The following is a 19,550-nucleotide window of genomic DNA, read 5'->3' on the forward strand; positions in this document are numbered from 1 at the left end:
GGGTTCCGTTTGCGTCCCCACCCAGTGCTGTCGTGGTCCTCCGTGTGGTCTCCACTGCCTGGTCTTAGGAAGTTGCTCTCTCGCCCCTTGTCCCAACTTGCTTTCACCCGGATAGGCATGGCCCAAAGAACTGAAGTGTCTTCCTTAGTGTTATTTATTAATATTTATTTGAGGCAGCAGATCTGGGTTTAAATGCTGCAAAGTTTCACCACAGATGTCATCTCTGGGGACCAGACAGCCCTGGGGTTATATCCTGATGCTTCCTCTCGCTGCTGTGTGTCCCTGGCCAGACAGCTTGTCCGCCGAGCCTGCCGGCCATCTGCAGAGTGAGGCCGCAGCCTGCTCCGCAGGGGGCTGTGGAAATGAGTGCTGCATGCAAACTCTTGGGGGACACGCCAGATGCTCAGGAAGAAATCCCCCCTTCCTTACACCCTGCCCCTCCTGAATATCCCAGTTTCAGAGTTATTTGGGGATAACTTTTAGAAATCTGTGTGGTTTTAAAAAAAATTGTGTTAATTATACACAACATAAAATTTACCATTTCAACCGCATTTAAGTATACAGCTCAGTGGCATTAAGCACATTCATGTGGTGCAGCCACCACCACCATCCATCTCTGGAACCTCTTCATCATGCAAAACTGGAACTCTGTACCCATGAAACCCTACCTCCGTGCCCCTCTCCCCTTGGGAATGACTCTGACTGCTGTAGCTGCCTCACATAAGTGGAGTCATACAGTATTTGTCCTTTTGTGCCTGGTATATTTCACTGACCATCATGTCAAGGTTCATGCATATTGTATCATGTATCAGAATTTCCTTCCTTTTTTAGGCTGGATGATATTCCACTGTGAGGCTGTGTTTCAAGGTTGGAAAAAGCCCCTCAGAATACCCACATGCCCCCTGTGGCTTGGAGGTGGACTGTCCACTAGAATAGCAGTCCCTAAACTTTCTGGCACCAGGGACTGCTTTCATGGAAGATAATTTTTCCATGGACAGAGGGGTTTCGGGGAGAATGGTGAACTATGGGGAGCGGCTGTAAATACAGATGAAGTTTTGCTCGCTTCCTGCTGTCTTGGCCCAGTTCCTAACAGGCCACAGACTGGTAATGGTCAGCGGCCCAGAGGTTGGGGACTGCAGCACTAGAACTTTTGGCAGTGATGGAAATGTTCTATATCTATGCTGTCCAAAACAGTAGCCAATAGCCCTAGGTGACTACTGAGCACTTGAAATGCTGCTCTTGCATCTTAGGAACTGAATTTTATTATTTTATTTAATTGATTTAAGTTTATATCTAAATGGCCTCATGTGACTTGTAGCTACCATACCAGACAGTGTAGGGCTGGATCTGGTTTTATTTTGTTTTCTTTATCACCGTATCAATGTTAGCTGTCATCTATGAGATTGCTATTTGCAAGGACGAGGCCTGAATATAAGAAGTTGAGAGCGGTGGCTAACGCCTATAATCCTAGTACTCTGGGAGGCTGAGGCGGGAGGATTATTTGAGGTCAGGAGTTCGAGACCAGCCTGAGCGAGAGCGAGACCCCCATCTCTACTAAAAACAGAAAAAAAATTTAGCTGGGTGTGGTGGGCGCCTGTAGTCCCAGCTACTTGGGAGGCTGAGGCAGGAGGATCCCTTGAGCCCAGGAGTTTGAGGTTGCCGTGAGAGCCCTGTGAGCTCTAACTGCAGAGCTGGTCTTGGGTTGCCACAAGCCACAAGCTGCTTCTGTGCAGAGAACTGTCACACTTGGCATCTCAAGGCCTTGAAGTGGGTGCTTCGAGGGACTCCACGTGGACCCCAGACCCGGGCTGTCTGCAGCAGCAGGACCAGGGTCATGCCTAGCCAAACCCAGTCTCAGATGTCAGCCTTGGTAGCGAGAAAACCCATCGCCCCTGCTCTCCCTGCAGATAACCGAAGAGGTGGCGCTCGGGGCGGGGAGGACTGGAGACCGAGGAGGAAGATGAGTCATTTTGGGGGCAGGAACACGTCAAGTTGCCACATCACGGGCGTCCAAGGAGAAGGGGAGAATACTGCATCAGCAGTTTTCAAGACTTCAGCTGTGGCGGAGGGAACACGAGACACGCTGTCCAAGGCAAACGCCGCGGAGGCTGGCGGGGACAGCCACACGTGGTTTGCGTTAGCAGCAGCCGTGGAGACTGGGCGTGGGCGGGGTGTCCTCCCTCAGCATCACAGAGCCCCAAGCCCCGGAGGAGCCGGCTCAGGAAGTGGAGGGCGCTGGGACCGTCGTGTGCAGCTGCAGGCTGGCGGGAAGCGCGTGGCCCTGGGGCAGGGTTTCAGGGCCCTGGACGCGACAGCGCACCTGGGCCTACTCTGCCCTATGCGTGGTTTGCTGGCTTTGGGGATTTTGTCCCCTCGATGAGCTGCTCTAAATGTCAGCATGCCCTGCTGTCCAGGACATGCCACGCAGGGGCAGCTGCCACCTCCTCCCTGTCCACTCCTCTCCACACTCACTGCTCCCCCCAAGTCTGGGCCTGCATTTTCTCAGCCCACCCTCCTTACTCGTCCCATTGTCCTCTCTTCTGCCCTCCACCTCCTCGCTGGTGCTTAGTAGGCACCTGGTAGATATCTGTGCAAAGAATGAATGAATGAATGAATGAACAAATGAATGAGAAAAAGTGGGTAACTGGTTTGGTCATCTGGGAGAGGAGAAATTACATTCCAGGTGGCAGCGACAGGGCCTGGATTTGAGTTTAGATGCAGCTGCCCAAGATAATCCTGCCTCTTTCAATTTTAGAAATAAGGAACTGTTAACTGTGCGGAAAAGGGCAGCTGCTGTATTTTCTCAGCTACACCATCCACATGGTAATGGCTTTTCAGGGGAAGGGAAAAATATTCCATTTGAATATTTTTCACAACACACTGGAGGCACGCATACCCCAACTGCAGAAGATAATGTCTGGGGGAAAAATGTGTGTCTGAGGATGGAGCAAAGGCAGTATTTGGATAAATATAGTTAGTGGAGTCTCGGGCCAGCCGCTGGCTAGGATTTTGCTGGGAAGGTTTCCCAGCTGGGCGAAGCCCGCCTACGGAGTGGGAACTCTTTGGTTCTGCCAACCCCACACCTGCCCCGAGAAAAGATGGAAGAAAACACTCCCTTCCCTTCGGCCTCTGTGGTCACGTGTGGGGGATTCTGGGCAGACAGCCCTGAAAACTGCACTGGGGCTGTCAAACCCCCAAGAGGGCAGACGCGGTAGGACCAGGCTCTCAGAAGGGGACAGGGCAGTCCTGTCTCAACCAAAATTGGAGATAAGTGATTTTTGTCGCATGACTTGAGACAGTCTCTGGATGGATGAAGGCAAAGTCAAGGTGCAGCCTGCACTCTGTGATTCGATGTGCCCCGGTGCCCAGCGGCAGCCCTGTTGCACAGCAGGGTGTGGAGAAGGTGAGGGCTGGAAAGGTCTCTCTGAACACCCCCAGCATGGACTTCCCAGCTAGGGAGTGTTTCTTCTTACAGATGCAGCTAGCGCTTCTGCCAAGAGCTCCCTGGCAGGCAGAGCGACTCAGCTGGCTCCACACCCCCTGCCACTGCCAGAGTCCTGCAGGATGCCCAGCTAAGGCCCACCCCTCGCCCCTGCACTTCTGCACACGTGCTGTGCTCTGCGTGGAACGCCCTCCTCCAACTTGTTAGGGGCAACTCCTATCCACTGCCAAGACCCTGCTCAGATGTCGCCTCCTCAGGGAAGCAAGCCCTGCCAGAGCTCCTGGGCTAGGAGAGAAAGAGAGGTCCTTCTCTGGACACCTGGATTCACCTTTACCTGGAGTAGCATGTGCGTGTCGCCACTACACTGAGGGCTTGCTCAGGTGCATTTGGGTCCCCTGTGCCAGCCCAGGGTCTGGTTCAGCAAATGTTTAACTGTGCCTGTGTGTGCCCTGGCTCCAATAACAGCCATGGCCCGGGCCTGGGGGACACAATGAACCAGTGGGAAAACTCAGAGGTCAAGGTCGCACGGCACAGCGTAAAGCAGACCCCTCACCTGTCTGACACCCGTTTGCAAAGAGCGCAAGCTATGCTCAGAACTGCCCTCTGCAGGACAGACTCTGCCTGCATCTTACAGGGAGGAGACAAACGGGCCTTCAAAAGGGGCAGCCGTGGGCAGGACTCCATGCGGGCAAATCCATCTTTGACTAGACAGAGTCAAAGGCAACACTGGCCCTGAGGGAGGCAGGTGCAGTGCTAGGAGTACACGGTTCAGACCTAGCCACACCTCGGCTGGAGCCCCAGCCATGCTGCTTTCTGGGCACATGACTTTGCCTCTCTGAGCTTCAGTTTTCCCATCTGTGAAATGGACACAATACTGACCTCATGCTTATGAGGATTATATGAGACGGTATAAGACGGACACCTGGCACATTCTAGTAACCAACTGCTGATATTATTACTGTGTGGCTCAACCAAGTCACGTTTTCGCTAGGCACTGCCTTCAGCTCTGTGGGCATTCTGGTCAACCCCAGTTCCCTGCTTGGACACCAGCTCCCTCTGCTGCACTCTGATGGACTCTCTGGTGCAGGCCCAGGCTGGGGCAGAAGGGGAGGCTCAGAGAGGCTGAGTGACCTGCCCAAGGCCACACAGCTGGTAAGAGAAAGGGAAGCACCCGAAGGCAGGCGCTCCTATTCCAAGCCCAGGGCTCTGTCTCGTCCCCTCTCTCCCTCAAGTGAATGAGACACACGACCACATGTCAACCAGTAGTGGCAGGTGTGACCATCAGTGCCTGGCTTTTCTAAGATAAGCAAGTCAGGAAACCAAGTTAGGAGGCGAATCCCCATAAGGGGACCTTCTCGTTGGTGACTGTGAGTCTCTTTTCCCCCAAAGGAGCCCCGGGCTATGCTGCGACTACCCGAGTGGCCCCTCTGCAGGCTGCTTCCTCTGCCTGAATGTGCTGCCCCCACCAGAGTGCCCCCCCCCGTTAGTCTATTCCGTTGGCAGGACGTGGATCCTACTGTCGGTTCCTGGGCTGGTCCCAAAGGGCCTGGTTGTGTGACCAAGATGAGCAACGAGACTTTTGCTTCAACTGCTGGGGCTCTCTTCCCCCAGACCCCGTGCCGATCTCTGGACACAGCCTGGGGCTGCGCCTGCCACCACACCGGACACCAGCTGGCCTGGGCACAAAGGCAGGCAAGAACTGGAGAAAAACCAAGTTCTCTTTGACACTGTGGCCCCTAGATCCAGCCACACCTGAAGCCCAAATACTCTCAGACTTCTCGGTTACATTCGGCTAATCAGTGTTCTTTCTGAATAATCCATCTGGTTTGGTTTCTGTCATCTGCACCTGAAACAGTTCGGACGCAAACAAGATCTCATGGCCAGCAACTGGCAGAATTTGGATCAAAGCCCAGCCCTGTCTGATTTCAAAGCCCAGAATCTTAACCCCTAGAATCTTAACCGCTCTATTAACTGACATCATCTCCTCCCCTAATCTTTATGCCAATCCCTAGCAGCAACCCACGCCCATTGATAATCCTAACAGCTGACATTTGCTTGGTGCTCAACAGCCCAGAAACTTCTCTTATACACACTGTCCCTTCTTTTAAAAAACTGAGATATACTTCACACACCCCAAAAGTCACCCTTCAAATCATACAATTCAGTGGTTTTTAGTACACTCACAAGGTTATGCAACCATCTCCACTATTTCCAGAACATTCTCATCACCCCCAAAAGATACCCAGTACCCTCAGCAGTCTCTCCCCACATCCCCTGCCCCTGGCCTCTGGCAACCACTCATCTGCTTTCTGTCTCTATACATGGGCCTCTTCTGGACACAGATCATCAATTTTAACTCACAAGGACCGTGTGAAGAGCCACAAGAGACAGCAGAGTGGCTAAGAGCGTGGACCCTGGGGTCACCTGCCCAGCTTCAAATCTGAGAAATCTTGAGTTTTGATGCTCACTAGCTGTGTGACCTTGGGCAAACAACCTAACCTCTCTGAGCTTGGGCTTCTTCATCTGTGTGATTTGATAAGCTAGTCTCGAGGATTACATGAGTCATTGCACCTAGATGATTAGCAGGATGGGCCCACATTCAGCGCTCCAGAAATGCCAGCTGTTTCTATTGTCATCACCCCATGGCACCGATGAGGACACTCGGGCACACAAGGGTTAAGGAAGGGGTATGCCCGAGGCCACACAGCTGGAGGGTGGCTGGGCCCCAGGTCTCCTGACCGAGTCCTCTGCTTTTCCTATTACGCCACACTGGCCTAGCTTTTCTTCCATGAAACTCGGCCCTCCCCACACTCTTGGAGCCAAGTTACTTCTGAAAAAACCAAGGCAGCTCGCCAGACGGGGGGAGGGAGGGTGGAATCATGAAATCATCTAACTTCGGGGTGTTGCGGTCTCGCGCGGGCTGGCCCCTCACCGTCCTCAGGAACAGCTGACTTGGGCTGCTATGGTCCTGCCCTGACCTCTTCCAGCTTCCCCCCGCTAGCTTGTGTTGGGGGAGGGTCCAGGACACGCAGGACCCTCTGGAATTCTGTGACCTTCCAACTCCAGCGGCCCTTCTGGGACTCTCTGAAGCTGGCTGAAGCTCTGTCTTTAAAAGACAACTTTGTCATGGGAGGGAAGCCTGAGGTGGCTGCGTATGTCACAGCAAATCCCCAATTATTACCGATTATGCTGAGCAGGGAAGAAAGTCTTACTTTTAAGTTCTGGTAGGAATAAAAAAGTTAAGTCAGAACAGGAGAGTGGAGGGAGCACTGGCTTTGGGCCTGCCAGACTCATGATCAAACCCTGGCTCAAGCAGTCCCAAGTCACATCTGTGCGGGGGGGAGAGATGACAGCCAACACGCTTACTGAGCCAGGCATATCTTGTTTAACCGTTGAAACAAATGCATGAAGAAAGTGCTTTCATTCTTACTATGCAGATGAGGAAACTGAGGCTCAGAAGCAGACAGGTGACTTCAAGCTGAGAAATGAAAAGACAATGCTGAGATTGAACTCAGATCTGTCAGGCAGGGAAGCCAAGGTCGTAAGCCTTAGGCTGTGCTGGAATAGGGAACTCAGATAACACAGTCTATCGAGATGTGCATCAAAATGTTAGCAATTAACATTTGCACAGGCACTTCCGGGGCCGCCTCCTTCTGTCCTTCTCATCAAATCTCCTCCAGATGACTCTGTACCAATGACCGTCACCTCCCCAGCCACAGCTGACAGGCCACATGGTGGACTCTGACCCAGGGCCCTCAGGACAACCAGATCTCTCTTCTGGAGACTGGAATCGGCACCCAGACACTCCGCTGTGCTGACGACAGGGACGAGCTCCTCAACTCGGGGACCGAAGGTGCTCAGTGGGGATGCTCTTGGGGGATGTGGGCTGATGGGCAAGTGGAGAAAGCTGGACCAGAGAGGCTGGTGGGAAACAAAGCAGGCTTGACGGGAGATCCTGAGGTTGCAATGACAGATGGCCTGGGAACCGTCAGCCGATTCCGTGCCCTTGTGAGGCTGGCTGCATCTTCTGCTCTGGGTTCCATGGAACACGCCCGCCTCCTCCCATAAATCCAACCCCACCCCTCTCTTTGTGCCTAAGCTAGCAGAGTGGGCCGTGCTCTGTGGATGTAAGTAGCCCCTGGGATAACAGTCACGTCTGTCATTGTTCCCTACTCCCTCTGCTCCTTCTTGGAGGTGTCAGGCAGGCAAGAAGCCTCTGAAAGCAAAATACAGGTGGCCCTGTCTATCCAGACCTCACTGCATGAAAAGTCAGTCTAACTACTTACAAAAATGTTTACCCAACATTCACTCTCCGAACTGAAGACCTGCTGTAAGGAATCTGCATAAATCACCCACGGATCTGGGTAGAGGCTGTGGAGGGCCCTCCGTTTGCATCTCAGTCATTCTCAACCAGGGCTGTGCCTCCTGCTCATGGCATTGAAATATCACCCTCCCTTCCTTCCTTTCCCCCAGGGTTTAGATCTTTCTCTCCCAGCCCCAGTGTCTGCTCCTGCCAAGTCCATTTTAGACAGTATCTTAGCATCTTTAACATACGACTTGTTTATTTACATGTGGTCCATGTTTGCTGCGGGGCAGAAGAAAATATAATTTGTATATGATACTGTTTGATATCGTTGCATACTGAACACAAAACATCACTAACAAGTTCACTGCATTTTAAATAATTAGGTAACTGGTGTGCCAATTGCTTTACATTGTGCAATGACTCTTGGCAGATTGCTCTGCGGGCGTTTGGGAAAACTGGTTAGGACATTATCTCCCCTCCCCCTTTGAAATAATGGAATCCAGGCTCTGCAAATTCTCTGTTCGACATATTCCGGAACAATGAAAGATGCCTGTGGTTAACGTCACCCAACCTTCTGAGAGCACATGTAGGTGAGGAGACAGGATAACGTGCAAAGGACACAGCTGTTTGGGAATCTACTTCTCCCCGGTCTCAGTCTCCACCCTCTTTACTTCAGGGGTGGAGCAGGGACCCAGGCAAGCCCATTGGCTGGCACATTGCTCACTCATATTGACTGGCGTAGAGATGAGCCTATGACATGCCATGGGACTTCTGACCAGTGACTTTTACTCTTCCCTGCTGGGTGTGAGCCCAGAGCTGCTGTAGCCATTTTGCAATCATGTGGGATCTGAGGATAAAGCCAACACCGTGGAAATAAGAATGTGGAAAGAGAGGAACAAGCCAGGTCAGGTGACACTGAAAACATTGGATTAAGCTGTGCCTGAAGCCCGGAGAATTTCTTCAGTTATACAAGCCCAAACCCCCCGTTTATTTCAACCAGTTTGAGTTGGGTTTCTGTCACTTGTAACTGTGGCGTCCTGACTGCCACACAGAGAAAAAGAAGCCGGTCATCTCAGAAGGCAGACTCCTGTCCGCTGGAAAGGTGATGCAGCCACTCGCCACGAGGCAGTGGAGAAGGCACGAGCTGAGCAAGCCAGGCAAGTCCCTGTCGCCTCCCGAGGCAGGCATTCAGAACGCTACAGTTTCACATCAGGAGAGCCATGACTTCTCAGACCTGCCGTGAGCTGCCTGACTTTGGTGACATCAAGATGAAACGACCGACCCACGGGTTAGAGTTGCTTTACCCTAATGGGGATGCGCTTAGACTGAGCTGTCTGCATTCTGCCTGGCTCCGTGTGACACTGGTGGGGCACCCGGTGTCCATGCATTCGTGTACTCCTTCATTCATTCATTCGCCAATCACTGACTGCACACACACGTGTGCTAGGCTATGATTAGGACATTAAGGAGAGAGGGGGAGGAGACGACTTAGTGGTTCCTGCCCCTGACAGTCAGTCTGGAGGGGGAGACAGACAAGCAGGCAACTGCAACATACAGGGATGCACAGGGTCCTGGGGGCACAGAATAGGTGGCCCGCGCTGGCCAGGGAACACAGTCACACGAGGCATCCCAGAGGGCGAGAGTCTTGACGGGCAGAAGGGTGACCTGAGCCCATGAGTGTGTTAGGAAGGTGTAGGAACGTGTTCTGGGTGAGGAACAGAGAGCACAAAGCCTTGAGAGAGAGGATGAGCGCGGCGGCCTCAGTGCACAGTAAGCATTTCGGGAGCCGAGCGTGGAGCCCGGGACAGGCTGAGGTGCAGCAAGAGATATGGGTCTGTCTTCAAAGCTGCAGGGCCAGAGGGGTCCAGACACACTCAACAAACTGGCTCAGCAGCACATGCGATCATCATTCAAAACTCAAGTTCAAACTCTGCACTCCAGAGCCTCGCGGAAATGATTTCCAGATTCCCCTCCGTGCCAGGGCACTCAACAAGTGTCCTTTCTCTTACTGGGAAGATATTAAATATTAAGGCATAAAGGAATAAAGCACATTACTTATGTCCCAAAAGTAATGGAAATCATTTTTAAGTCTAGGAAACAAAAAGTCATTTGCCAAACATTGGACTCTAAAGTCACAGTGGAAAGTAAGTCCACCCGGCAGCTCGCCAGACACCCGAATCCTTACCTGGAGGTCAAAGAACTTGCTGTAGCGCCGGTAGATGGCCTCGGTGGTGCCGCTGGACCACGTGACCCGGATGATGTAGACCTGTGGAGAGGGACAGAAGAAATGGGTGTCGACACCAGCCAGGGCCTTCCCACCTCTGGGACGTGGGGAGAACGCAAGGCTCAGGGTCAGAAAGACCTGGGTTTGAATCTCAGCTCTGCCAGTGACCAGCTGGAGGGGTGACTCGCTCTCTCTGAGCCTCAGCTTGCTCCTCCATGAAGTGGGCATCACGACCCCACCTCCAGAGTTGTGCGAAGCATGAAACCTCATCAAGTATGGGAGGCGTCAGCACGGTGTCAGCTCAGGAGAAGCTACGATTTTCAGCACTGCAAGGATTTCTTGCTCCCTGCTCAACTCAAGAGAGCCACAGGCCGGCTGCCTTGCCAGAGTCATTCTTAAAGCCTTAACTTTTGTCAGGAGGAGTCCCAGAGACCTGCAGCTCTTGGCCGTCTTATGTTTCCACAGGCTGGCCCATCATGCCCTTCCCACCAACGAGGACGCGGGCCAAGTTAATTTTTCCTTCTGAGTCTCAGTTTTTCCATCTCCGAATTGGGCTAACAGCACCTGCTTCCTTGACTTTCCGGAACAGATGAGGATCTGATGAAATTAAGGTTGAGGAACCATTTTGTAAACCACTGAGCTGTTTCCAACCTTTGTCACAAGTCACAGCACATACAGAAAACAATACATCGACAACAAATTCAGGCAGACTGAGGTGGCTGTGGAGGTCAGAGCTCCTGGCTGGGGCCTTTGGTGGCCCTGGACACCAGAGGGCTGAGGGCTCAGCACACCTGGAACCCACTCTGGGCTTACACAAACGATCTCCTGCTATAGGGTAGCTGTGACAATTAAAATGCATACACATGTGAAAGCTCTTGGGAAACAGAGAAATGCTGTACCAACACGAGGGCTCAGTATTGTTAGAGGCCAGGGGGACCACAGGCAGGGCCCCATCCTCCATGAGCCAAGGGCTAGCTGGTGAGACAACACAAACATAAATGGAGATGATGACCAGCACACGGGCAGTAGACACCTGTTACTAATATTTCCAACCACAGCACCTTGACTTTTCTCCTGGAACCTCCTTCCCTACCTTCAGCTCATCCCCGTAGATAAGGAGGTGGGTACATTCGCCATCCGTCATGATTGGTGAAGGGAGAGCATGTGACCTGAGCGGGCCAATCAGAGCCAGGCAGAGTCAGCCCTGGGACTTTTGCTCCAACTCTTGAGAAAGACAAGCTCCCTACTGAGGTTGGAAGGCCACAGGATGTGGAGCTGCTGGGGGCCATCTTACCTCCACCTGCGGGTGCTTGCCTGAGGAAGCAGCCACCAGCTGTAGATTCCTGATGACACAGCCCGGCTCTTATGTCCAGCTCTGCTTGAAGCTAAATCTATTCCTGGACTGTCCAGTTTCCTGGGCCAATAATTATGTTTTGGGCCACACCCGCTCTCCTGAATTACTTTTGTAGCCAGTTTAAATTGGGTTTCTGACACCTGTAATCTAGTCCTGATTGCTACCGGAAGCGGGAAAGGAGACAGACCTCTGAAGCTTGGAGTTATTGTGGTGTATCTTGACAGACATGTCGGATTTGGACAACAGGAGAGCCTGGGGGGGCTGTGGGTACAAGGGGATGAGGGTGGAATAAAACCAGCTCAGGGTGAGGGGGCACTGCGCCCGACAGGGGCTTCAAAAGTGGTTTTAGGCCGGGCGCTGTGGCTCACGCCTGTAATCCTAGCTCTTGGGAGGCCGAGGCGGGCGGATTGCTCAAGGTCAGGAGTTCAAAACCAGCCTGAGCAAGAGCGAGACCCCGTCTCTACTATAAATAGAAAGAAATTAATTGGCCAACTGATATATACATAAAAAATTAGCCGGGCATGGTGGCGCATGCCTGTAGTCCCAGCTACTCGGGAGGCTGAGGCAGAAGGATCACTCAAGCCCAGGAGTTTGAGGTTGCTGTGAGCTAGGCTGACGCCATGGCACTCACTCTAGCCTGGGCAACAAAGTGAGACTCTGTCTCAAAAAAAAAAAAAAAAAAAAAAAAAAAGTGGTTTTAGCCAAAGTCTCTTTTCAAATGAGTCTTACAAGGATGCCCACACATTCAAAACAGAAAAAGCCAGAACAGCTTCACCGGCTGGGGCCAGAACCCAGCATGAGCACCGTGGACTTACAGGAGGAGGTTCTCCAGGTGAGAAGAGATGAAAACTGGAAAGACAGATCAGGACAAGCTGGGAGGTGGCCTTGAATGCCAAGCTAAGGAGCTTACGAGGCATGACCTCTCCAAATCCAACAAGGACTTGACTTCAGAGAGCACGGCACAGAGGAAGGAACCTGGCTTCCGCAGTCAAGAAGCTCTAGATCACACAATTTCCCAGCTCTTGGAGTGTCAGCTTTCTTATGTGTAAAAAGGGGTCATCAAGCCACGCCCACCTCACGCGAGCTGCGATGGCTATAGGAGGCAAAGCCCTGAGCTCCTTGCCAGGCAGAAAGAAAACATCCAAGAATTCTTAGCACCCTGTGCTCTGATTCCCTGATGCCTACCCCACCCCTGCTCATGAAAACAGACTATTTCGACACTGAGGACTCGGGCATCTCACCCCCCCCACCTCGCCTTGTCTGTGCTGGTGTCCCTAGGTAACTCACGGAGCCAGAGAACAGACCAAGGCACCCTTTAGGAGGGAAGGTTAGCCGTCTCTCAGAAAGGTGACTTACCAACAAAAAGAAACCTGTTTCTAAAACTACCTCAACAGTCAATGGTAAGTGTTATTTAAAAAGGGGACTTCAAGTCTGCTTCTGTAGCTTTCAATCCTGCTTCAAGACTCCAGAATGGAGATTTTGGATGGTTCCCATTCATTCACTCTGCAACATTTATTAAGCACCTACTGTGTGTCAGGCCCTCCACTAGGCACTGGGATACAGGGGGGAGCAAGAAAGACCCAGACCCTGTCCTTGGACAATAAACCAGCAAGCTGTCTGTCATTACAAATGACAGTGAGTGCCGGGAAGGCCCCAAAGCCTGGTGTGCTGAGTGCGAAGGGGGCCGGTGGGGGCTGGTGACTTGGGTCGGTGGTCTTGGAAGGGAAGGCCTTCTGAGGAGGCAAGCTCCGAACTGAGACCCGAGGCGCGAGGAGCTGGTCGTGGGAGAGCTGAGGAAGGGTGCTCTAGGCAGAAAGAACAGTAGGAGGGTGCGGAGGCTGGAAAGTGCCTGGGCTGTGCGAGGAGCAGGAGTCCATCCTGGCAGGACAAAGCTGGGGGAGGCAGGGGCTGGGGCAGAGGCAGCAGCTGATGACCAGGGGCTGCAGGCTGCGAGGTCTGGATTTTATTCTCCTCAAGAGTTTTAAAGGGTGGGGGGAGGTGTGTGACACGATCCCGTGCATGCATTTAAAAATGTCCGTCTATATCCCCCCCGCTGCTGTGTGGAAATGGTGTGGAGAGGGGCAGGGACACCAGGAAGGAGCCTTCTGCATCACCGACAGGGAGCCGGAGCGGAAAGGGACCACAGAATGCAGCTAATCTAATGGCCTCACCTTCCAGAGGGGTAAACTGAGGCCAGAAAGGGAAAATACCGTACCAAAGGTCCCTGTCACTGGGGATGTTCAAGCCAAGTTTGGATGACTCTCTGTCAAGGACGTTGCCAAAGGGGATTAAAAACAAGAAAAAAAATACAAAGAAAAGTCATCAAAGATTTTTTTTCTTACAACCAACAAAAAGCATACTCCCATAAATGGAAAAAAAATCTGCTTATGCAATCATCTCTGATCTCATGTTTACAATTTTTTCAAGTTCTGTACGTACGGTACCAGGACTCTGCAGCGAGCCTAATTGGTTTATTGGGATCAACCTCTGAGCACAATTTGATGTCTGCAGGGTTAGGCACAGACCTGACTTCGTCATGAGCAATGTCCTACTACAGGGACTACAGGCTTTGTCCCCATCCTGGTTTGGGGGCTGGTGAGAGAGCACGTGCCCTGGGTCCCAGAGCCAGCTCTGCTGCTTGTGAGACTCACGAGGCAATGATCTCTCTGGCCACAGTGCGTGTCTCTCTAAAATGGGGACAGTAATCTCTCCTGAGGATTAGCCACGATGACTAATGGAGAGGGGCCTTGCTCAATGCCCCGCACACATTAGGAGCAGCTTTAGGAGTGCAAAGTTAGTTTTCCCTCACAGTGGTCGTCCCGTGCTCCTGCTTGTCCAGCATCCATGCCCCATTTGGCAATAGCACCCTAATTTCCCTTGGAGAGTCGCCCCCCTCCCTGCCCTAGTCTTTCTCATGGGGGTGGGTGTGTCTCCCAAGCCTGGCCCTGGTCACATGATGCCGCAGGAATGGGCACATGACCCCAGGCAGGCTGATGAGACCGAATTCTGGGGCTTTGATGACCCTGTTGGGGCAGAGACCCTTTTGTGTATGGCAGCATCTAGCTGGAAGGGGGAACTGGACACCAGGATAACGCGCCTGCCACACAGACAAAAGCAGAGCCAGAGCGAGAGAGGAGGGTTGAGGCCCTGTGGCAGCATGTGAACCCCTGTGAATGGTCCGGCCCGAATCCTGGGCATTCACTGACCCAACACAGTCCCTTGCTTGTTTAAGCCAGTTTGAGTTGGCTTCTGTTACTTAGAACCAAAGCAATCCTAACACGCTAGACCTTGGCTTTGAGATGACATTGCAAACCTAGATAATGCTCAGTGGCTTGGTGTTAGGAATTGAAAACAGACTTCCTCATGGCAGCACCTTTCACGATGGCCAAAAGGTGGGCATGACCTAAGTGTCCAATGATGGATGCACGGATAACGACACTGTGGCTTATTTATACAATGGAACATTATTCAGCCTTACAAAAGGATGGAAATTCTGACATATGTTACAAGGTGCATGAATCTTGAGGACACTATACTTCATGAAAGAAGCCAGCCACAAAAAGATAAATACCTAGAGAGTAGTCAAATTCAGAGACAGAAAGTAGAATGGTGGTTGCCAGGGAGGGTGGAATGGGGGGGGGTGTTTTATGGGTACAGTTTCCATGTAGGGAGATGGAAGAAGTTCTGGAGACTGATGGTGGTGATGGTTACATAGCTGTGAGTATACTTAATGCCACTGAACCGTACACTAGAAAATGGATAAAATGGTAAATTTTATGTTATGTATATGTTAACACAATGTAAAAAATCAAATATTTTTTTTTTTTTTTTTTTGAGACAGAGTCTCGCTTTGTTGCCCAGGCTAGAGTGAGTGCCATGGCGTCAGCCTAGCTCACAGAAACCTCAAACTCCTGGGCTTAAGCAATCCCGCTGCCTCAGCCTCCCGAATAGCTGGGACTACAGACATGCACCACCATGCTCGGCTAATTTTTTCTATATATATTATTTGGCCAATTAATTTCTTTCTATTTATAGTAGAGATGGGGTATCGCTCTTGCTCAGGTTGGTTTCGAACTCCTGACCTTGAGCAATCCGCCCACCTCCGCCTCCCAGAGTGCTAGGATTACAGGCGTGAGCCACCGTGCCCGGCAATGAAATAATTTTTTTTAGAAAAAGCAGATTTCCTGCAGAGATTTACATGCTCCATGTCATGTTCTCTGGAAATGACACTAAAACTTACTCCATGGTACAGCCCTGAGAACATGTGCTGCACAGCTAACAAAGGACTTATATCCAGAATGTATTTTAAAAAGTCTCAAAACTGAACAGTAAGGAAAACAACCAACCTGCTTACAAGATGGACAAGAAACCTGAACAGACACTTCATCAAAGAGGACATGTGGACGGCAAAGACGCACGTGGAGAGATGGTCAGCACCACGAGCCACTAGAGAACTGAAACCATGACGTGACACCACTAGTCATCTGTTAGAATGGCTAACATAGAAAATATTGACAATAACAAGTGCTGATGAACATGGGCACCTGCAGCCATACACTGCTGGTGGGGACGGCACAGCCACTCTGGAAAGGTCCTCGAGGGATGCTGAGCCACTGGGTGAAAGGTTGCTGCAGAACAGGACAGTCACACGGTGTGAAGGTACGACCCCACAATTACTTTCCCAGCAAAGGGGGAAATGTGTAACCCGGTACAACAGTGACCAAAGCTAGCATCACCAACAGAGGGACAACCAGACATTGTATGGCCCTCAAGGTGATGCAGATGAAATACAGAAAATCTATATTGGTATTGTTGCCAAAATGTTTAACTTGATCTCAAGCTCTTGATCTAAGTAGCAGTTTACAAGAAATATAGGAGGTAGAGGAACAAGATAAATGACACCATAAGGAAACAATCAGACAAATCTACAAGTCAACCAACAGACCATAGCTCAAATACTACTTCCTCTAGGAAGCCCGCCCTGACTGCTCCTTCCCACCAGTATTCGATTGGGTCGCCATGCTCCATGTCTCCTCAGCACCCGTTTCTCCATCACGAAGCCAATTACACTTCACTGTAATTGCCTAAGCGTCTGTTTCCCCACTAGGTTCTAAATTTCGTGACAGCAAGGACCTGGCCTGTCCTGTTCTCAGATTGCTGCCTGCTCAGCACTGAGCACAGTGGAAAATCTATGCTTTGTTAATAAATGGGGAAGAAAATGAGAACCAGGAGGCCCAGCCCTCACAAATAGGACTGCCTCTCCCGGGCAGGCCTGGGGTCTGTGGGAAGGGACCCTGGCCATGTCTCTGAGGTCATCCCACCCCCCTGCTTGTCCTCTCTGCCCCCTGCTCTGCTTCGCTCCAATCTGCAAACACCACCCCCTCAGAGCAGCAAGTTTTGGGAAGCAGCTGGGACTCCCTCCCTCTGATCAAAGAACAAGGAAGCGCAGAGACCACAGCTGGGGCTGGAGGGTCAGGAGGGCTCCCCCTGCTCCCACCCAGGAGGCCGTGAGCCGGAATTACGCATCATCTAAATCTCTTCTCGGACAACCGCAGCAGCAGGGCTTGTGTAATTTAACCATGTCCAGACTCTCCAACCCGATTACAAACCCAGTGTCACTAGGGCCAGAAGTCCTGAGTTTCTTCACTTCCTCTAAGTCAGCAAGGAGACAGACCGGTGGTGGGGGAGGGTGGGAGGCGGTGGGGTGGGCGGAGCCACAGCCAGGGTGCAGAGGTGGACAGACAGCTGGATCGGGGCCTCTCCCAAATCCCACAGCCAGCAGGCGTCCCGGTGAGGGCCAGAGGCTCAGAGTACAGTGCCTGACGTCACACAGCGTGAGGTCCTCAACCCAGGTTATCTCTAACCCTGCCTGCCCTGCTGCACCAGAAGATTGTGCCACAGCTGCACCATGGGCCAGCGGGGAGATGCCAGCTCTTCTCCCTGTCCTGAGTGGGCAGGACATTCGCCTACTGGCCCTACTGTTCCAGGAGATTGCGGAGTTCAGTGGTTGTGATGGCCTGGAGTCACATCCTGCTTCCTTCTCAACCAGCTTCGTGGACTTCTTTTTGTAACTCAGTTTCCTCATCTATAAAAAATGGGCATTGCAATACTACCAACCTCAAGTTGGGATAAGGACCACATAAAACATGCACGTAGAGTGCTTAGCTCGGTCCCTGGATATGGTAAATGTTCCACGTGAGACGTTACATCACCATCGCTGCTATGAGCGCAGGGACACAAAGGCGAGGGAGACCACGTCCCTGCTCACTGTCCCTACAAATGAACTCCCCACAGCCCATCCCACCTCTCCACGCCGCACCCATCTCCCCAGGGCTCCGCCTTCTCCCCCTGCTTCTCGGTTCTCCAGGTCCCACGAGGTGCCGAGGAACTGCCCCTCCATGGTCCTGGGAACACAGCCCAGCTAATGAGCCTGGGGCACGGGTTTCCTGGCTGCTGGATGATCAGGGCTCTGCCCCCCACCATGGGTGCCGGCGAGGAAGGCCTGACAGCCCCCACCCCAACCCCAGGCCTCTGAGCAGAGGGAGCCCTGTATCTGGCCCAAATGCCAATTGCTACACACCCGTGGGCCTGCTCGGGGCCAAGGTTTTCATCTGCTCTGGCTTCTCCTCTTCTGCTTAGGGTTGAGGACTGTCCCAGGGAGTCCCCAGCCAGCCCGACCTTGTCGGGAGCTGCCACGAGAGGACAAGGAACACTGCGCATGCACGATGGTAGCTGTTTTGCGACCTAGGCCACAGGGACCCCCTCCTCTGAGGACCAACCTGTTCCAGGGCCTCCAGAAGCCACTTTTCTTAAACTTGGACCACTTTTAAAAGACAGGAAAGAAAAAAAAAGCCCCTTGGCAAATGCACCTGTGCAAGTACCACCTGTCCTGCCTAGCCCATGGCTACCGCTGATTGGCCAATGGAGACGTCACCTGGCCCAAGCTAGGCCAATGAGGCTCTTTCTTTCTCAGGGCTCTGGAATCAGATCCGACGGGCCGGCTCCCCACGGAGAGCTGCAGCCAGAGCCTTCCCGCAGCTGGGGCAGACACTGGGCCTGCAGAGAGGGGCGAATGAGGGAGAGGTGCAGGGGGAGGAGAGCAAGAGCCCTGCTTGGCGCTGGCCAGAGATCCAGTTCCTGATTCCCAGGCCCGCCCGCCCGAGGCTTCCGTGACACACACCCAGGGCCCAGGCCTTCTAGTTAATTCCCCTTTGGCATGACGAGGGTTTTTGTGCAACTTGAACAATTCTATGAAATAGAGGGGAAAAGTTCAGGCGTTATCTTTGGTAGAGAGAATGAAGTGAAACAATGTAACCTCAACCTCAAAAAATGACATAATCATATATGCTGTACCTAAATGCGTGGGTGTGTGCACACATACACAGCTGATTCTCATTATTTGCAGTAATGTTCTATGAAGTTGCCAAGACATGGATTTATTAGCAAATACTTAATCTTGCTCCCAGGAGAAATACAGGCTTAAGGTCCTTTGGGCCTACGTTCACATTTTCGTCAAGTGATCAATATGTAACTTTGTTATATGTGTGTTTCTGTTTAAAGACACTTTACTTAATACATATTGTTAATTCACCAACAGTGAGCTCACTGCCAGCAGCACTACAGCTCGCGCCTGAACGAAGCGCGTCTAACAGAGATTCTCTCCATAATGCGCATCACAGTCTTCTTGTGCTCAGGAGACCAGGCAGCAGGTCAGCACGCCAGCACTGTGTTTGGGGGCCATATCAAACAGCACAATCAATAAAAAGCACGAAAATGTGGCACTAGATAGACTAGGAAGAGGACACTGGTTTAGAATATGAAAGCTGAAACGAGGGCAGAGCATTGACTATTCAACCTCAGCTGGGAACGTCCATGTTGGGTGATTCAAACTTTTCACCACTTTGCACATGCACACGTCTGAAAATGCCTGCAAAAGTGCTAGATATTGATTTTGGGTTACAAGTAAATTGTAGCAAATAGGCAAATTTGTAAATATGGAATCCATGAATAACGGTGATTGCCTGTACTGTATATAAAGTATATGGGTGTATTTGTTTATATATAAACACAAAGTCATGTGCAGCATAACAATGTTTCTGGCAACGATGGGTTGACAGTATGCCAGTGGTCCCATAAGATTAGAACACCACATTCTAATGTATCTTTGTTCAGTTACGTTTAGAAACACAAGTACTTATCACTGTGTTACAACTGCCCACAGTAT

General features: G+C 51.7%; 1 protein-coding gene across 1 annotated transcript in view; it reads right to left on the reverse strand.

Moving 5' to 3' along the window:
* Positions 1-19,550, reverse strand: part of SH3PXD2B (SH3 and PX domains 2B) — a 105,028-nt gene that overhangs the window by 63,955 nt on the left and 21,523 nt on the right. The window contains exon 2 of the mRNA XM_012765497.3: positions 9,934-10,014. Within this exon, the coding sequence (XP_012620951.3) occupies positions 9,934-10,014 (81 nt within the window). The remainder of the gene's footprint in view (positions 1-9,933; positions 10,015-19,550) is intronic.

Source organism: Microcebus murinus, chromosome 21 (genome assembly GCF_040939455.1).
Source record: "Microcebus murinus isolate Inina chromosome 21, M.murinus_Inina_mat1.0, whole genome shotgun sequence".
NCBI classification, from domain to species: domain Eukaryota; kingdom Metazoa; phylum Chordata; class Mammalia; order Primates; family Cheirogaleidae; genus Microcebus; species Microcebus murinus.